We start from the raw sequence: 18,295 nt of genomic DNA, 5'->3' as shown, positions 1-18,295 counted from the left end.
ATCAATTGGCTCTCAGCCAATCACCGCTCTTAATTTCCTACGGTGAAGAGGGGACACTTCTGGGGTGGCAACTATTTACTTATCCATGGTCGCTTCTCATCGTGAAGTTACCACACTTAATAATGTGTTTTGTTAGTCATGAAGAAAGTGACTGTTTAGATATTCGTCACTGACGATAGATGAAGTGGATGCTATCTGAAACGTCTGACTGGTCGACTGTTAACAATACTTATCCAACTTTTGTATCGTATATCCTAATACTGTACCTGAATGTCAAACGTTCGTCGACGTGACTAGCAACCCCTCCCTGTGAAAATATACCCTGATACTGAAACAGCAAGGAAATAACTTGCTCGGACCTATGTGCCACTGGCCACTACAAGGGTCTGAACGAATGACGTTTCCACTGGATAAGAACACTGTTGAGTGGCCAAAATTGGATTTGTATGACATTTTGACTTTATAAATCGAATATGATCCATGATGTAGAAGTATGATTTAAAAGAGAACAAGACACATACAAACTGAAGAAAAAACAAACTTTTAAAAACATATTCTTTATCACTGAAATTCATTTGAACTGCCAAGTAGATTTTTGGTTCCTCTATGGTCGCCGCCTCAGTGGGAAGGGGATAGATTCTACATGTATCTAATATTTGAATATGTTCGTTTTTCATATGTATATTCCGTCTTTCGTTCTTTCATTCACTTTTTCATCATGAAATCTAATAGAAATTTGTGCCGACGTCTGTGCGCTCCAAACTACTTGACATTAAAAATGCTGTCTATATAGCCCAGACTTCATACGAAATACGAATGCGGATCTTGATTATATTTTGCCGGAGTGGATTTCGGAAATCATTTTCTTTAGGTAGTTTCTTTCCTAAGCAAAACATAACACAACGATGGCGACTTAGTATTTCTCTTATAGTACTTAAAACCCAACACGGCAGGTGAATTAGATTATCCTCTAACTCCTCCTGTGATTTTGTGGAAATCGCCGGAGGAAAATTACGTTCGGTGAAAACGCTGGCCATTTTCTACACGGGTTTCTCCTGACCGCTGACTTCCTGCTGGAAACATCGTAATTTTGTTCTAATTACGCCATTTATTCCGCCCATCTTCCCCACAGCACTTTCACAGGAGCACGAATCTTGCTACGAATACGTCACAAGCTATCGGGTATACAGATCATTGTGGGGAGGGGGGGAGAGAATAAAAGTTTTTAGTGTCGCCCTCGTGATGTAGCATGGTCTCCATCCTTTTCTGACGATCAAAGTCCTGCTGCAGTACCATGGAAAGCCGCAAGGAGTCCCAAAATCCAACCATTTTTTTCATTTTGCCAACACTTCCGCTGTTTACATACATACATACACACGCGCGCACGCACGCACGCACACACACATATACGCATACGCACCCAGCCCCGAAAACATAACCTTCTTTACAAAGGTAATGAGTCAACATACGTAAAACAGTAATGTTACGTTTTCAAGATTCTTAATGTTAGTGCAATCTAGTACCTAATGTTAAAACTTGTTCCCCTTTCTAGACAACCGTCTGTAGTCGCCCCGCGGCACAACCGTTACGTTCTCCCCACGCAACCCTAACTGTGTTTTCAGCTGAAATTTACAGAAAAGATTTCTTAAAGAGAGGGAAAACATCCGGACCGCGCACAACAGACCACCTGTCCTCCCGGCTACATTAGACCCGTAAGAACCGGATTGTGTGAAGGAAGACAAACGGCCTATCGGTAAACTTTCCGAACTCTTTTGCCAACACAAATTCACGTATTTGCCTACTTGTTTAGTCTTTGATGTAAGGAGCGACTGGTTAGCCTTCAACAGCTGATTTGCTCCTCTTCTGCGTTCGTCGACAAAAACACAGTACACATACTATTATCGTCCTAGTATTGTGCTCTATAAAGGAAAAAAGAGTTCCATCAATTTTGTCTTCTCACAATGTTAAGTTAGCTTGGTTATTTTTGGTATTGGAACAACTTTTCCTTTTGCTGGAGGAAAACCTCTCATTTCTCGTGTTTGTGTTTCTGCATATCATATCAGCATAACTGGAATGGCGTGTGAGTGGGTCTTGGTCAATGTCAATTTTGGGCCTTCGTACTGCAGTAGAACTTTTGGGTCTTGTATCTTTTGTCTTGGACATGCTATGGTCTTGATTTTTAGTTGCATTCAATAGGATCATCATGAGGAGTGGGGCATACGTAAGACGTATGGCGTACATATAATAACAGTAGTTCTGAGAAAGGCGAAGGGTGTGTGAGTCAGGAACATCCGTACTGAAGAAGGGGGTAAGAACGTTAGGGAAACATTTGGGCTGAATCCAACCCCGACACTTGAGTGGTGTTCAAGAAGTTTTCGGCATCTTCTGCGCTTCACTTTCCCTCTTTCATGTACCGTTACTTTCCCACCGCCGGCGGATCGATCCCCCTCTCCCCCTCCCGGCGTGTTTGCCCAGGGTAATTAAAATTAATTTACTGAAGGGTCCGGGCCCCGGTCGATGTTCTGTGGAGAGCGTGCTAATTGGTGGTAAGTGTCCGAGCAGTTTTTCTAGCAATTCCGTCTGATGGCCTCTCAGGAGGCGGCCCGTTTGTGTCCACCTGTTTTAAGACTCCTTGACGAGCCTTTGAAGACGGGGCTAAAGCCTCTCGACTCGCACCGGCGGCTTTGCGCGCCCCTTCCCGAGTCACCACATCAAAGCGCGCGGTAGAATAAACACCGCGCGACCGCCTGAGAGACTAGCCCGCCAATTTGCTCAGTTGGCGACGATATACATCGCCCACGGTCTCTTGTTCTCTTGGCGGGGAATACGCCTGGATTGGTCGACACGGGTTCGAATCCGGCTGGAGAGGTGGTAGGGTCAATAGACCACCATACACACTCCAGCACGCCCGACCGCCCGCCGCCATGGATGCGTCGCGGCGCGGAACACAAGATTTACACAGATCCAATTTGCAGCATGCGTACCGTGACCGTACAACTTGTGAACGCACCTCCTCGCTGTTCTTTTGGTGTCGGTTTGCAAGGCCGGCTCCTTCAAGAAACATAGCCAACGTAATCTTTAAGTAACCATGAGCTGGAAGGAGAAATCGCCAGGGTTGTCTTCTTCAAGTTTTCTCTGCGTTTTTTTTCTGTAAATCTTTAAGGTATACAAAAGGAGACACAATGCGATTTCCCACCAGCCACCTGCTAGAGGATTATCTACCTGGTTGTCTTTATGCTTCAGGATAAGATTAAACAAGAACATTGGGGCTTACGGCCCAAGTTACTACAGACAGACCTCGGAGAGGAAGGGTACAAAAGAGTAAGTTTTTGTGACAATGATTATAAATGAATAAAGCGTAGATTCATTTTGTATTGAATGACAATAGAGTCGTGTGGAAGTAAGAAAGGATGGGAAAATGGCAAGTAGACTTGATACATCGAGGTGGAAGTGCTCTGAGAAAATTGCTGTCTTTAAGACAACAGGCCCACGTACCCATCTTAAGACGTAAGGCCCCTTGATACTGAAGCGGCGAACGTTGTGAGGCAAGTGAGCAATAAAAAAAAATCGTTAGTAGATCAAACGAATTTCATTATAAAGAAGTGTATTTTGCAAATTTCTTATTGTCTTTGAAATTACACGTTCACATCATGGATCATAATCAAGTTATGAAGTCATAGGTCATAAGCTATGAAGGCATAGGTCATACAAATGTACTAGTAATTGTGGTTGCTCAACGGTCTCCATCTAGTGGAAAGGGGTCTAAATGACGCATACTGACCTGCACAATGCCCGTTAAGGAAAAAAAAACACCTGAGCCAACTCTAATCTCCAGGCAGATGTAAGGATCCTGCTCATTCTCTGTGTTTCACCTTTAGCACTCTGAAGCAGCCGTTTGGCATCCAATTCCCAATTGGTTACTACAACAGAAGGTTAGATTAATGCCCGTTCTTGCAACATGTAGTACTCTTTTCTAATATTGTATCTTTTCAACGATGTAAATAGGCGTAAAATACTGAGAATGAGCCTGATCCTTACATCTGCTTGGCGAATAACCTCGCCCCCACCCTCTACACTTTCGATTCCACTTCACCCCCGCCAAGTGGACGGTACGACTGTGAAAAGTGAAGTCACAAAGCCAAGCCAAGCCGCGAGCAAAAATGTTTGTATTTCTCATGGCGGGGCGTCGCCCCAACCTGGTTTCCATGGCGACCGCGTCATGGCGGTCGCTGTTTCTACATTTCTTGTCGCTCCTTGAAGAACAGCTGATCCTATAAAAGACACTTGTGGGTAAAAGTATCGGGCAAAACGGATTAGGGACGCGACGTTTATCTGGAAAGGTCTCTTTCCATTGTGAGATACAAGCATGTTCTTGATATATGTTTACAAACATGGAACGTAAGGTAGATATTAGATTAAAAAGGTAAATAAAAGATTAGATGACTAGAGAGGGAAAGTTTTATTTTCTCAAACAGAACTTCCAGTAATTATATAATTTTCGTGCAGTCAACCACTAACTACAAAATAGAAATACAGGAAAACTCTATTCAAATTCTACTTACTAAACTGTAAATGTTAACATAAGTTAAAATACAATATCCTTTTACAATCCGGCGGAGCTGATCGTGTGGTTTCAGTATACCTTTTCTGACAATAAAACCACCTTTATGTATTTATCTATTTTTGCATTGTGAGAGATGTCACATTTAGATATATATTCAGATCTGCGTGTAGCATTCAAGTCTCTTGAAATCTGTTGTACGTAAGCAAAGAAATGTGAATAACTTATTACGTATAATATCATGTCTAGAGCATTCCGTGGCAAAGTATTGCATCAACATTAGCCAATGTGTAAATGCTGTAGTTTGTGACTAGATCGCAATGATGTGCTGTTGCTTTACAACAACCAGGGAAACCACAAACTGGCTCGCGAGAAATTTGGTAAGACGCTTGTATCGAACGGTTCTTCGACTGTCACCGAATCTCAGAAATACACATGACTATCAAGTTAAATAAAATAGCACTAGTACTATGTCAAAACTAGCCTAACCTCCTTAAGGCCTTAAATTTGTTATCATTGTAACATTAGTGAGTAAAATTTAATGTCAATTCCTGTACTTGACTTAACTGGCGACAAGGCAACACTACCGTTAACAGTAACACAACTTGGTATGACTTTACGACTTGGACTTGTACGACCGGATGAGGAGCAAGACGAAAGCCAGGAGAAGGAACCCCATCATCAGTCCCACCATCGCACCGATGTCAAATATGACGTTGTCCTAGAATAAAGTCAACAGTTAGATGTTGTTACAAATACAGTTGATATATGCACGACAATTTTTGGTGCAGCTATAATCTAACGTATTGTTCATATTAGGGTACTTACGGTAACATGGCCAGTCAGATACATACTCAGATAAACGGTAACCACCGGAATATCCCTATAGCTCAACTTGTAGTAACCTCACAGTACGTTGAGCTCCTGGCTCCAATTATTTGCTAACTGCCCCCGATTCAATCCTAGGAAGAACATTTCGGCTGGGGCTACAATCGTCTTTCGGAAGGGGCGTAAAAGGAGGTCCCCTGTTCATGGAGGTGCCTCAAGAACGTTAAAGAGGAAGGGCTAGCAACCCCTCCCTGTAGAAAATACCCTGTAAATGACACAGCAAGGAAACACGCTGCCTTATGTGGCACTGTAAAGATCTGTACGATCGAAGGAGACCGTAACCACAAACAAACAAAACGTTTAACTAAACCTACCTCACTGTAGTTCAGACTTCGGAGGACGTCCATACCGGTTCCAGCGCAAGCACCATCAGAGGGAGAGCATGCTGAGAAAGAACAATGGACAATGTTGACTTGTTTTAGATATCGTTATCCTTGCTTGGTAAATACTTAATTAACTCTGTTGCGTATTGTATGTAAATCTAAGAGGAGTCTCTAATGTTTCCCGGGCTTCAAAACATAAATCACTTAACATGACGAATCATCCACGTTGCACCACTCGCACGTACGTAATCACTTCCTGTTTGTCTACAACAACCAGAGCCAAACCAGACTTCCAATTCTCCAAGTATCCTATTACACCATTTCCATCTTACATCCTGGTAGTCTTAATCAATCTTAAATATCCTCATAACTGCGGACTCGTCAAGACAAACAGACAAACACACCAACTGATTACAATACCTCCGTTTTCACGGAGGTAACAACAATGTGCAAACTTACTGATGTTTGTGACATCGCGCCACTGGTTAACTGCCATCACTTCGTTCCCGTACTTGAACCACGAGATGTATTCCAGCCAGATGAAATACACGGGAACGGACCTGTATGCAGAGGGTTGTGACCTCAAGTTAATCAACGTCAAAAATTTGTATTTGGTTTCTAATTCCTCGTACAATACGTTTTCTTTTTCTTGTTTACAGTACCCCTATTTCATCTTGTACAGTACTAGTTGCTTTGCTGGGATAATATTAGTCTTGATTTAGATTTTGAATAGTACTAGCTGTTTAAATTTAAGTTAGATTTTGTTAAATGTAATACACATGTACGCCTTAAGTACGCAATTCAGCATCCTCTGCTGAGGACGCTGCCATGTATTTTAGTGATGAATGACTGAACGAATCAATAAACTTTCTTCTATATAAAAAAGTGTTTTTGGCCAGGACAGCAGGTAGGCAGGCACGCAGACTGCCTAGCATGTCCAGACTTTTCAGCGTGACTGCAGCTTCACCTAGCGGTGGAAAGCCGAACAAGTCAGTGTTGCCATGACTGGGGAAGGTAGCAGAAGAACTGCCGAACCGTTGGCCGGTAAATCCTTTTGGCTGTGCTCCTAAGAACTCCATTGTCCGAAACTACACTGTGTTCATAGCAACATAGACGGCAGAAATATTGACGTGTCAATGGGACCTAAGTATAAGATAAAAGGCACCACAATGGTATACGCCAGTTCAAAGTGCGCATGTACAGTCGTGATGAATTGTGGTCTAATCTCGAAACCTTGAACTTTGACCTTTCATCACAATGTACATGTACACTTGGCAATGTGAACTGGCCTACTGTTGCGGCTTACTTCGTGTTTATGAAGAAACCACCGAACAGAATGAGAGGGACGAGCGGGAGGTTTGCCAGAGTTACAGCCGTCTGTAGACTGGACGTTGAAGCGGAAATGACGTAACCTGAAAACAGACATCGTACGTATGAGTGGTTTCATCAGGTTGGTAAATAACTTTACATATTACCCACAATGCTTCATATTGCACATGCGAACGTCCAGGACCAAAGATACAAAACCAGGAATCCCTACTGCAGTTCCAAGGTCACCCACCAGGAGGCCAAAAATCGACCTTGACCGTCGGGTTCACAACACCTACCAAATACCATCGCAGTCCATCCAGTGGTTCTTGAGATATTCCCCCAGAAACGTACATGAGCGCACAGAGTAAAAACTATACTAGTACCTCAAGTTCTGTAGGTCATGGAGATGGAGATAATGATAGTGTCTTAGAATGCCAGCTATTTTTCTTCAAAAGGATTAGAGAAACATGGATACGTGTGGTACAGCAGTGATCCATTTACCGAAGGCGGTAGAGACGTTTGCAGCGAGAACCGTAACACCGACAGCGATCAGGTACTGTTTCCACCCGGGATACAGTCCTGCAAGTCAGAGAACAAAGATAACATAAAAGTAATAGTGGAAAGGGGGGGGAGGGGCATGTAACATTATAGATGATCGTTAATGTAATCTGGGAAATACATGTACATATTTTTTAATTTCTTGTTTTATCTTATCTTATAGATAATGTAAAAAAGGCTGCAATTTGCATATACATGACATACAGTCAACTCAAAGGAGGTCATCCATATAATCAAATCGGTATACTACAAGACACGCCATGCCAGCAAGAATACATACAGACTATTGCCATAAAAAGACGTTCATATACAGATCCATATCTATGTGAAACAGCTTGCCAAATTGGATACAAACGAGTCAAATAGCAAGTTTAGGCAGGAGATGAAAAGGCACATGTGTACAAGTTAGTCAATTTTAATGCAGTATGTAAATAACTAGAGCAATTTCATGTAGTCTGTCAGATGTGTGTTTGTTTGATTTGTACATGTACTCCATGAAGAGTAGCTACATACTCACAACTACATAGCTAATGCAGGTCAGAAAGTATCCAAGTATCCAACCTAATGCTTACGAAGCTCGTTTCACTTACCCACCATCCAGTAGACAACAGACGTATAAATCAGCGGGAGGATGATGGAGATTGGCATCTGAGGGAGGCAGTAGAGGGAGGGGATACATGATTTGAAATTTACCGGCACACTTAGTGATTAAAGATATGAAACCTACTGAGTGTCAAAACGTATAACAAATGTATTCAGTAGTTGACCTGTTCCCCCGTCTGCACTGTGTACTTATGTTTTGCACATGCGAATGTGTACTTAATAATCATGTAATTGTCATGCAATATGATTTTGGATGCTTTATAAAAAGGTACTCACGAAATTGTACAACAAGCAACAAACATGTATTTTAAAGCAAGTTATAACGTTTAGTATCGATTCAGCTTACGACCCGTACTTCTCGCTGCATTAGAACTGGTCAGCCGTCGGCCAATAGGCCGATCCTTACTGTCCATCACGATTAGCGGTTCGACCAATGAGAGAGTGCCTGCATGTCCGTTAAATCTTTGTATTTTTATGTTTTTATTTTGTATTTCGACGTTTTGGGGCTATGGTATTGGTCTATTAAACTCTCATCCTCTTGTTGTTGGAGGGAAAGTTACCAGCCAATCACACTGCCTCTTGAATGTAGGCGGCGACGTGATTGGTCGGTAACTTTCCCTTAGAAAAAGGAGGGGAGTCATCTGATTGGCTAATGGTTGGCCAGCGCTAATTCAGTGGGGAGGATGGATCGCAGACCAGTACGCACGCCAGGGTCATTGCTTGCCATTAACAAGCGGTATGCCTTGCCCTCTACTTAAACCTCACCTCAGCTAGAACTTTGCAGATGAAGTAGACATCTGTCCGGTACATCCCGTTCCTATGTTCTCGCTTGAAGATGTCCAACTCAAGCGGAAACGTCTGGCATAAACGTTCAGAAATATACAGATCGGATGAAGTTATATCTTTGGTCAAAGCGCAATTCTTATATCTTACACAATAATGATCCTTCTAATGAAATGCTTGGAATAATATCCAAGCGACAGAGGACAATCCAGCATCTAAAGCATGCATTTGTTCAGACATGCATTTAATGTAATTACCAACTGAGATGAACTGCTAGTTAGTCAGAATTGTTCTCACGGAGAGTCTCACCTGCACAACTGCGTTTATGGCGGGCATGGCGTTTTGTATGATCATGACGAAAAGGACGCCGTTGAAGTCTTGGATGCCTTTTTGGTCGTAAGCCGTCTGCAGGTATACCAGGCCTACCAACAAAGAAATGACCTGAAAGATCGGTAGGTTGTTAGTGTAGCTTTCAAGTGTGTGGATATTCAAAAATGCAGGAAAGTCTCCTCACTTAAGACGTATGACTAGTAATGAAGAGTTCAGGGATGTCCCTGTAGCTCAAATGGTAACAGCCTCAGACTGTTGAGATCCTGGTTCTAATTACTAGTAGTTGCTAACTGGGAGACCCCGGTTCAATCCTGGGAAGGGCAATTCGTTTGGGGCTGCACTGATTTTTTCGGAAGGGGTGTAAAATGGGTGTTCCGTGTTCGAGGATGTACCTCGAGCACATCAAAGAGGAAGGGCTAGCAACCCCTCTCTGTAGAACTGTACCCTACTACTGAAACAGCCAGGAACCTTGCTGCCCTGTGTACCATCATGCACTACAAGGTTCTGAAGGAATAAAAAATGTTTTATTCTAATACGTTTTGACCATTCTATTCTAAACAGGGCATATAATCAACATCAACAAAGAGATGACAACAAGCCGACCTATGCAGTTAGGAGTGGTTTTAGAAGCAATGTTTTAGATAGATATTGTCCAAATGTTTCAGATAAGTCCTATCACTTTACTTTCACTTTTTCCCTTTGACTTTGTATGCCTGCTCTTTATAGCCCAATTGTACATGAACGTAATAAATGGTATCATCATTATCATTATCAGCACACAAAATTGCCATTATCAAATGACTTTGTGTAGAAGTGTATACGATAAATGTAAAAGAAATGTATGAAATACTTACAAGTGCTTGTACTAATCTTGCAGTGAAGATCTTGGGTTGGCGTATGGCATTCACGCTGCATCGCCACATCAACGCTACAAACTGCTGCCACCATGATGCTTTGTATCTGTAACGTTTGACCAAATACTAATATGTCGATGAAGGTTAGACATCCAGGTAATACGATACGCCGAATAACAGTTACTCAAGTGGATATGGTTTTGGAAATATCACACCCAGTCGCTTGAGTAACTGCTATTTAGCATATCAAATACTAATCTGTTAGTCGTTGTCATTTATGTATCTATCTATTCCAGCTAGGCACCCCACACAACTTCATTAGATGCTTCCCAAGTACATATGATACAACGTGTAAATCGTCAGAAAATAAATAGTAAGTTACTTGACAAAATTGAACATGTATACGAACATTATATCATTGAAGTCATAACAAGGATAATCTATATTACTTATATCAAGGAGGTTAAATAGAGAAAACCCCATTGACTGAAGTATCTATACAGTACAGAACCAAAACAAGCTGCTAGGGGGCCCAAACCAACACCACGTCTTCATTACACCACAAGCTATCTGCCACCAAAAAATTAATACCATAGCACGTCCAAGTCAAGAGATACAAAAATGGAATTTCTGCTGCAGTACCAAGGTCACATACCAGGGGGCCAAAAATCGACCTTGAATTTCGGCTTCACAACACCTGCCCACATACCAAATATCATCGCAATCCATCAAGAGGTTCTTGAGTTATGCTGACTACAGTAGTCCGGAAACACAAACAGACAAACAGACAAACAGACAAACAAACAAACAGACACACAGACACACCCAAAACAATATCTCCATTTTTCATGGAGATAATTATTAAGTCAAAAGCGTAATCCAACATCAGGTCCATCAGGTCTTTAATGTGATATTGCTGTTTAAGGTCATATATTCATAGCTAATGACGTCGGATCCAATTGGCATTGCTGATCTCCAACCTTTGCAATGTGTAAGGAGTATGAAACGTCCACAATGGAATACTGGAGATTGCATACAAAAATGTATCACCGCCGACCTCGTTTTCGTACAAGCTAACGTGCGTTCTCGCCGCACTGTGCTCTCGGGAACACATTTCAAAATGACACTTGTACTTGAAACAATGTTCTGTTTGAAAAGATACATGAAATTGTTGAAACTTTAGAAATATGAAAACGAAAACATCTGATACTCACGGTGATCCTCCGGAGCGATTCTCCAATAGCTGATGAGATCAGGATTAAATATGATAAGATGAATCGCCAATATCGATCTTATAATCTCTGTATGTAGCTAGCCCCTCAAGTTTTTCATATTTATAGTATCGTCCACAAAAAATTACAATAACTTGACTGATATTAACGTACATCTCTCTATGGATCTTGTCAATCATTATCAGAGGCGACCTCGTTTTCGTGCAGGTTCACGCGCGCTCTCGCCGAGTTGTGTTCTCGCGAGAACACCTTTCAATATGGCACTTTGATTGGAATGGGGTCGTCCATTCAATCAAACTACTAGTACTCTGATTAACAAGGGAGCCCAAATGCACAGGATATATCTAAACGAATGGTAGATAAGGAAAATAAAATGAATTTCACAGGCAACAAAGTACAAAGCATGTACAAAGTGAATTAGTAACAATTACATTAGATCATGAAACTAGTGGCAATACTGGTTATGTGAAAAATGATTTTAAAAAACAAGCGTTTACCCCGAGCCCCATGTGCCCATCTGCATGGTGCAGCTGGTTGTTGATGGCAGTGCAATGATCAGATTGCTGGTACCGGTCACAGATATCCTAGTGGAAGGGACAGAGTTTTTGAACAATTATACATTCATATTTCCCGTCCGTTACGGCCTGAATAATCAACTAAGGATTGATCTCTATCTGAAAGCCTGGCAAGTAAAAGTAAGCAGCACACGGAATATTTGTTTGCATTTAATGACATTTCCATGTGTTTTTTATGATTTATACAAGGTTATCATGAGACATTCTTAATCATTACACGAGAAATTGTGGATGGATCTGTAAGATATTGGACATATAGGTAGGTGTCGGTAAAGCAAAGGACAAGTTCGATCTTATGCACCCTAGCGACTTTCTAAGGTACTTGGGGAGAACCTTCAGTTTTGATATCTTATGTTCTGGATATGCTATGACCATCATTTTGTCGGCGGCAGAAATACTTGTTAATACTTAGTGTGTCGGACTGTACCTTAACTTTGGCCTTGCACTCTTCTTCATACCCGGGCTGTATGGCCAGCGTGTAGATGTAGAAGTCAGCCGGGTTAAAGTTCTTTGGACAGTCGTATCCAGCACTTAAAAATTGAAGAAGAAAAACACGAATCAGTTACATGCTATATTTCTCTGTACAAGTGAGGGAAAGCAACGTTTAAAAAGAGTTACTATAGAAGCAGTGCTCATCGTCTGTAATATATATGGGCGATCGTAACTCATACAAACGTTCTAAGATAATGTTTTATATGCTTGAAAGCACGGAAGAAATCAAAAGAATTTCTCATCATATACCATACATCCTATACTTACTACTCTTCCTATGCACACTTATGGCTGATTGTAATTCATAATTCATTTTTACGCCAACAAACTTGAAACAGATTATAACGGTACCTGTGGAAGAAGGCCACGGCGTTTTGCGAAGGTCCCATATAAGCAACACGGCCCTCGGCAAGTAGCAAAATCCTGCATGCGTTGTGCAATTCAACGAAATCATTAGAATGCCAAAAACATCAATTCCGTGTATTTCTTTCGGGGTTATGACATTACGCCTGGTCAGTAGACCACCAAGTTAGCAAACGCTTATCATTAACTCAAACCTATAACCTAAACCTATTATTGCTTTGGAACTAATAGGAAGGTAGGCTTGTGATTTGTCCATACACTGACACAGCCTGGCAATATGATAATGTAACTTTGATCTATCCTTATCATATTCTATGTGCTATTTTGCTATATTATCTATCGATCATAATCTATTTTAAATAGTATAGAGGAGGAAGGCCTAGTATAAGCTACTTACTTTTCCCTCCTCCTGCACCTGTTTTTATCCATCGTTTATCAATATGTATTATGTATTTTCGTGTTGTGCAAATGAATAAACAAACGAACAACCAAACTTACTGATCGAACATGGCGAAGACCTCGGACGGTGGTTGGTGGATGGTGCAGACAACAGTCCTGCCCTTTGCCGCCAGCTGTTTGAGTGACGCTACGACGTTGTGAGTCATGGATGAGTCCAGCCCAGACGTCGGCTCGTCACAAAACATCAATGAGGGGTTGGTCAGCAGCTGAAACGTATAATTAACCATCGTACACCACTCAGTATGAGGAAATCTTAAAAGATCACCCTACCGGAAGTAATACAGCGCAGATATGACGTCAAAATTAAACCGGAACTGACGTCAAAACCAACCGGAAAAAAATGGCGCCTGCATGTATGGCGACATAATCCATGATGGTGACCATGGACGCCGAAAAAAATAATACAGATTTTGCTATCAGAATTATCGCACGAAGATTCTTTAACCCTATCTAGACCGGGGGGGGGGGCTAAAAGTGCCCGCGCCAACTTTGACATCGCATAACTGCCAAACGACGTATGGTAGGACAACCAAACTTGGTGACTTTTCCCAAAATTTAGTTGGCAACAATATTATGATAAAAGTATAAGTTTATCATTTTTCGTGTTGCCATGGCAACGGGTTTCTGAAGAGGCATTTTATGCAAATTTCACTAGCTAATTTCGATTTAAAAATAGGTGTTTCCACTGTTTTGTTGCTCAAACACACAAGTTTCCTACATGTCTAACATCATATGTGATTTAATGTAGTTGTCATAATTTAATATTCATAAATATTGCTAATTTGATGACGTCATCGCTCAAAATCCAAGATGGCGGACAAGAATATTACTTTCGGTATAAACAGGCTTTTTCACCTTCACATTCGTCACAACCTGGCATTTTCTTAACCAGAAACATTCAGATTAATGTTTTTAGTCTATTTTGATTGTTATTTGGGGTCATAAGTGGAAAAAATGTATTTTCGAAAATTTCAAAATGGCCGATTCAAGATGGCGGATCCCAGGGGGTCGCTAACAACACATGACGTCATTCGTCGACGTCAATTTTACGTCAACGTAGTCACCACTGAAGTCAAATGTCTTGGCGTACCTTGAAATTAATAATTCGCACTATTTTGTCTAATACCTTTAGATATTATGGGAATTCCCTATTTAGCCAATAAAATCACATCGATGACGTCATAATTACGTCATATTACGTCATAACGTCACAAAAATGACAAAAATTATAAATCTTTACGTGTACATCACTCCCTGCAAATTTGGTAATGATACAACATACCGTTTGGAAGTTATGAGGGGGGGGGGCGAATGAGCCAAGTCTCAAAAAAGCCCGGTCTAGATAGGGTTAAGGGGGATGACATTTACACTGAAAAAGATCAGAAGACTAAACAGGACTGTCTTTGCGAGAAGAAGACAATTGGATGTCATCTACAAACAACCAGAGGGGGTGCAGGTTGAAATATGCTTGTTATATTCGTCATCACCTCAGAAGCAAAGGCCAGTCTCTTCCTCTCCCCTCCTGAGATCCCGGTGGTTCTCCCGGGCGTCCCGATCCTGGTGTCCGCACACTTAGAGAGGCCCATCTGAAATAGAAATAGCAGATTAGAAAAAGATACCCATTAATACAAATGGCTTTCATACCTTCAAGCAAATATCAGACAAAAGGCTCGCAATATAGATATAGATTCATAGATACTTTAAATCCACGGAGTATTTACGTAATTTGCGTCACAATACACGTGGTAACTTTGAAGAACGCATGTATGAGTGCAATTTACCTCGTTGATGACTTCTTCCACAAGCTCCATTCGGTTCTCCCTTGTGATGTGCTTGTCCATACGCAGGGACGCCTGGGGAAAGGGACGACAATGATGAGTGTATGCCACAAGAATTACGCAGGGTTTAGTACAATATACATGTAGTCCCGGTCATAAAATCACTTCTACTATAGTCTATTTGAGTAATTCTGTCCCTACTTCACGATCAGTCATCCATAGTATGATGTACCTGGTCCTGTCACACCTTCATAGTCGACTCCATTTGTTTGTTAATTCGTTTATTTATTTATTTTTTTGTTTGTTTGTTTGTTTAGCTAAAAGTACCTGGAATATGAGGTGTTCCCGGACCGTCAGGATCTCGACGAAGAGGTCGTTCTGCTGAATGTAAGCCGACATACTGCTGATGTTTCGATTCCAGGGTTGCCCATTTACCTGCGATACCAATAAAAAATCGCATATCTCATACCTCCGTGAAATATTTGAATCTCTCCATGCCATAGCCCTAACCTTATGAAAATTGATGCTCAACAAGTCCCAGGCCACCCGATGTCCCAATTGCAAGTTGAAGTCATTGATCTACATTTGTAGCAAAGGACTATACCACACTACTTTCAGGAAGTGGGGGGTCCATCTGTAATACTGCAGTACCTGAAAATCGCCATGTTTCTTTGATACCTCAATAACTACCCACATACAAACTTGGAGTTATAAGTGCAAACACACACACACACACACACACACACACACACACACACACACACACACACACACACACACACACACACACCAACAATACCACTGTCGGGGGGCCTGAGTAAAAAATAGACGTTTTTTCCGTCCGCAGCATTATTGCTTTAATATAAATGCAACGTAGAGCAAATTTTGAATTGGAGCAGAAGATGAATACTCGACATCATACCTTGACGGCCCCCTCTATGTCGAACTGGCTGCAGTTCCGCTGAGTCAGGGTATTCAGCAGAGTGGTTTTCCCTGCACCACTGCCGTGTGGAGGACAGAAATGTAGGATCGTTGATTCAAAGGCGATAGTTATTCATGTACAGACTTTCTACATATAAAGTTGCACAAATTATGGTGCACGCGCATACCACAGGAGGACAAACATTTCTCACCTTGACCCCATAATGGCGAGTAGACTTCCGGATTTTGCAATACCGCTCACTAGATTATGAAAAAACAAATAAAACATCATTAATGACACACCATAAGGTGCTGTGTGTGCCTTTTTGAGACTGTAGAGTGTAGAGGCAGTGGGTTTTTAATATGTTGGTCGTGGATTTGGAAGGCGGAGCCCATCCCTCTCTGTCCATGGCCACCGCCTCCTACCTCCCAAACCGAGGTCGGGTACCCATTTACACCTGGGTCGATGTGAGACCATTTGACATTCACTTACCCCCTCTCAGTATATGCGTAGTGGCTGGAGTTGTCTTGTCCTTTCCTCCCCCGCAGCATCCCTTGTCCTTAGAGTCGACGTACACGTGTATGTTTTCCCACGTCAGCTGAAGGCGCTTGTCTACGATGATGGTGGATCTCCTGCGCATGCGTGCAGCGGTCAGCATGCCGGCACTGGCGGCCGCACCAGGGATGCTGTTGTAGCCAGCAGTTCTAGATCTGTTCTCATGCCGATCTATCAGGAGAGCAGTCTCATCGCTGGATCTGGTTCCCATGGCGCAAACACTAGGAAAACAACGAGTTAATGAGATTTATTTGCAAGCCCTTGCCCGGGGGCTCATATACCTATCCCATAGCCATTTTTGCGAGGGTAACAAAGTTGTAGTTTTCTTTTCGTCAGTTAACGTTTGGAAATTGTGTTGTCATCATCGTTTAACAATAAAGGGCGGCTCATACAAATGAAAAACTGCATAATTAACCAATAGCTGTTGACACAAGTAAGAAAAATAAAAGATCTAATCGCCAAATTCCCACGTTCTATTTCTTTGTATTGGTGGTTATGGAAAACCGATCAGATTGTGGTTTTAGCGTTCGTTTTCCAACAGAAAGTTGACTAGAATTAATTTCATTTCTGACTTAGTAAAGAAATTCATTGTTCAAGACTTGGTCTGCAGACCTTTGCTACAACTGCTGTAATGCTGCCTAAAGTTGAAGAGCCTGGGTGCCAGCCTAGTTATTTCGCCAAGAGCTAGCCTAGAGCACAGTATCTGTGATTGGGAGTTGGTCGGTGAGGTTGCCAACTATGGTATTTAAAAGTCGTCTGCGCCATCCGACTATGCATTTTGAAAAATCAAAGTCGGGAGAGACATATTCTTCTTGGATTCATGATAGGAGCGAACATGAGCTAGAATAAGATGAGTGGTTGGAAGCAAAGCCGTGGGAAGGTCCTGAATATGTGACAAGGGCTCTAACTAACCTGCATGGCACCTAGGATAGAGCAGTGTACACACATCGCAGTTGCATAAAAGAGATACATGTACTACAGGTGTCTCAAAGGATGTTCGATTCTTATGGGAAGCAATGGAAGTTCTTACCTGCTTCTTTATCGCTCAGTAGTCTCTTGTAGAAGAGACGGAACTACCCTGCTCCTGTGTCGAGAGAACCAGCGCCCAACCTCTGATGTGTGTATTGCGTGTGAACGCACATGATAAAACAGCGCATGCGCTGTGGTGCGAATGCTTCTAAACAACAACAGACCTATGATAGCGATTAGACGTGTTTTGTTTTTGCTTCGTTCTTTGTAATGGATTGTGTGAGCGATTTTTAGATTGTTTCAAGCTATAGAAGGTCTTATTTGCTGACAAATTGCTGTGAGATAACAACTGGCGTATACGTTTTATGTCACATCACGAGTTCCTACAAAACATGTATTCAGTGTATATTACGCTAGATGTCGTTTTTTGTGACAAGTTCTCTAGAGTGTGAATCGGTACTGAAATTGATGTTATCTTTTGCCAGTAGTTTCCAACAAATAATACTTTACATTCTCCGTTATTTTATACCTGCTTAACTTTAAAATTTGTTGCCAAACATCGAATGTAACTGATATGAATATACGTATGCATGCATGTATATCATATATAATCACCGACAGTTCTGTGGACATATGTAGCATTGAAGGTAATATATTCAGACACGTGTATCCTTGATAATATTAGCTATAGAAAGTACAGTACTTGTATGCTACTATATCATATATGCACATGGAAGTC

At 41.7% G+C, this 18,295-nt stretch overlaps 1 protein-coding gene across 3 annotated transcripts; it reads right to left on the bottom strand.

Annotated features, from left to right (window-relative positions):
• Nucleotides 1–3,587: 3,587 nt before the first annotated feature.
• LOC136423238 (protein white-like) lies at nucleotides 3,588–17,780 on the bottom strand. Of its 3 annotated transcripts, XM_066411343.1 has the most exons (21): nucleotides 17,618–17,779; nucleotides 16,525–16,808; nucleotides 16,244–16,292; nucleotides 16,033–16,111; nucleotides 15,438–15,545; nucleotides 15,114–15,185; nucleotides 14,820–14,918; nucleotides 13,372–13,538; nucleotides 12,862–12,933; nucleotides 12,446–12,548; nucleotides 11,941–12,027; nucleotides 11,426–11,454; nucleotides 10,212–10,317; nucleotides 9,337–9,468; nucleotides 9,010–9,102; nucleotides 8,232–8,289; nucleotides 7,585–7,662; nucleotides 7,079–7,184; nucleotides 6,232–6,332; nucleotides 5,764–5,834; nucleotides 3,588–5,282 (listed from the first exon to the last, which is right to left on the bottom strand). In XM_066411343.1, the coding sequence occupies exons 2-21, from the start codon at nucleotides 16,796–16,798 to the stop codon at nucleotides 5,178–5,180; spliced, it is 1,989 nt and encodes a 662-aa protein (XP_066267440.1). In that variant the 5' UTR covers nucleotides 16,799–16,808; nucleotides 17,618–17,779; the 3' UTR covers nucleotides 3,588–5,177. The 3 variants fall into 3 exon arrangements, with proteins under 3 accessions (XP_066267440.1, XP_066267442.1, XP_066267441.1); XM_066411345.1 differs by lacking the exon at nucleotides 12,862–12,933 and having other exon boundaries at nucleotides 17,618–17,780; XM_066411344.1 differs by lacking the exon at nucleotides 17,618–17,779 and having other exon boundaries at nucleotides 16,525–17,165.
• Nucleotides 17,781–18,295: the final 515 nt, after the last annotated feature.

The sequence above is a fragment of the Branchiostoma lanceolatum genome, chromosome 17, assembly GCF_035083965.1.
Source record: "Branchiostoma lanceolatum isolate klBraLanc5 chromosome 17, klBraLanc5.hap2, whole genome shotgun sequence".
Classification (NCBI taxonomy): domain Eukaryota; kingdom Metazoa; phylum Chordata; class Leptocardii; order Amphioxiformes; family Branchiostomatidae; genus Branchiostoma; species Branchiostoma lanceolatum.
This window is presented reverse-complemented; position numbering and strand designations above follow the sequence as displayed.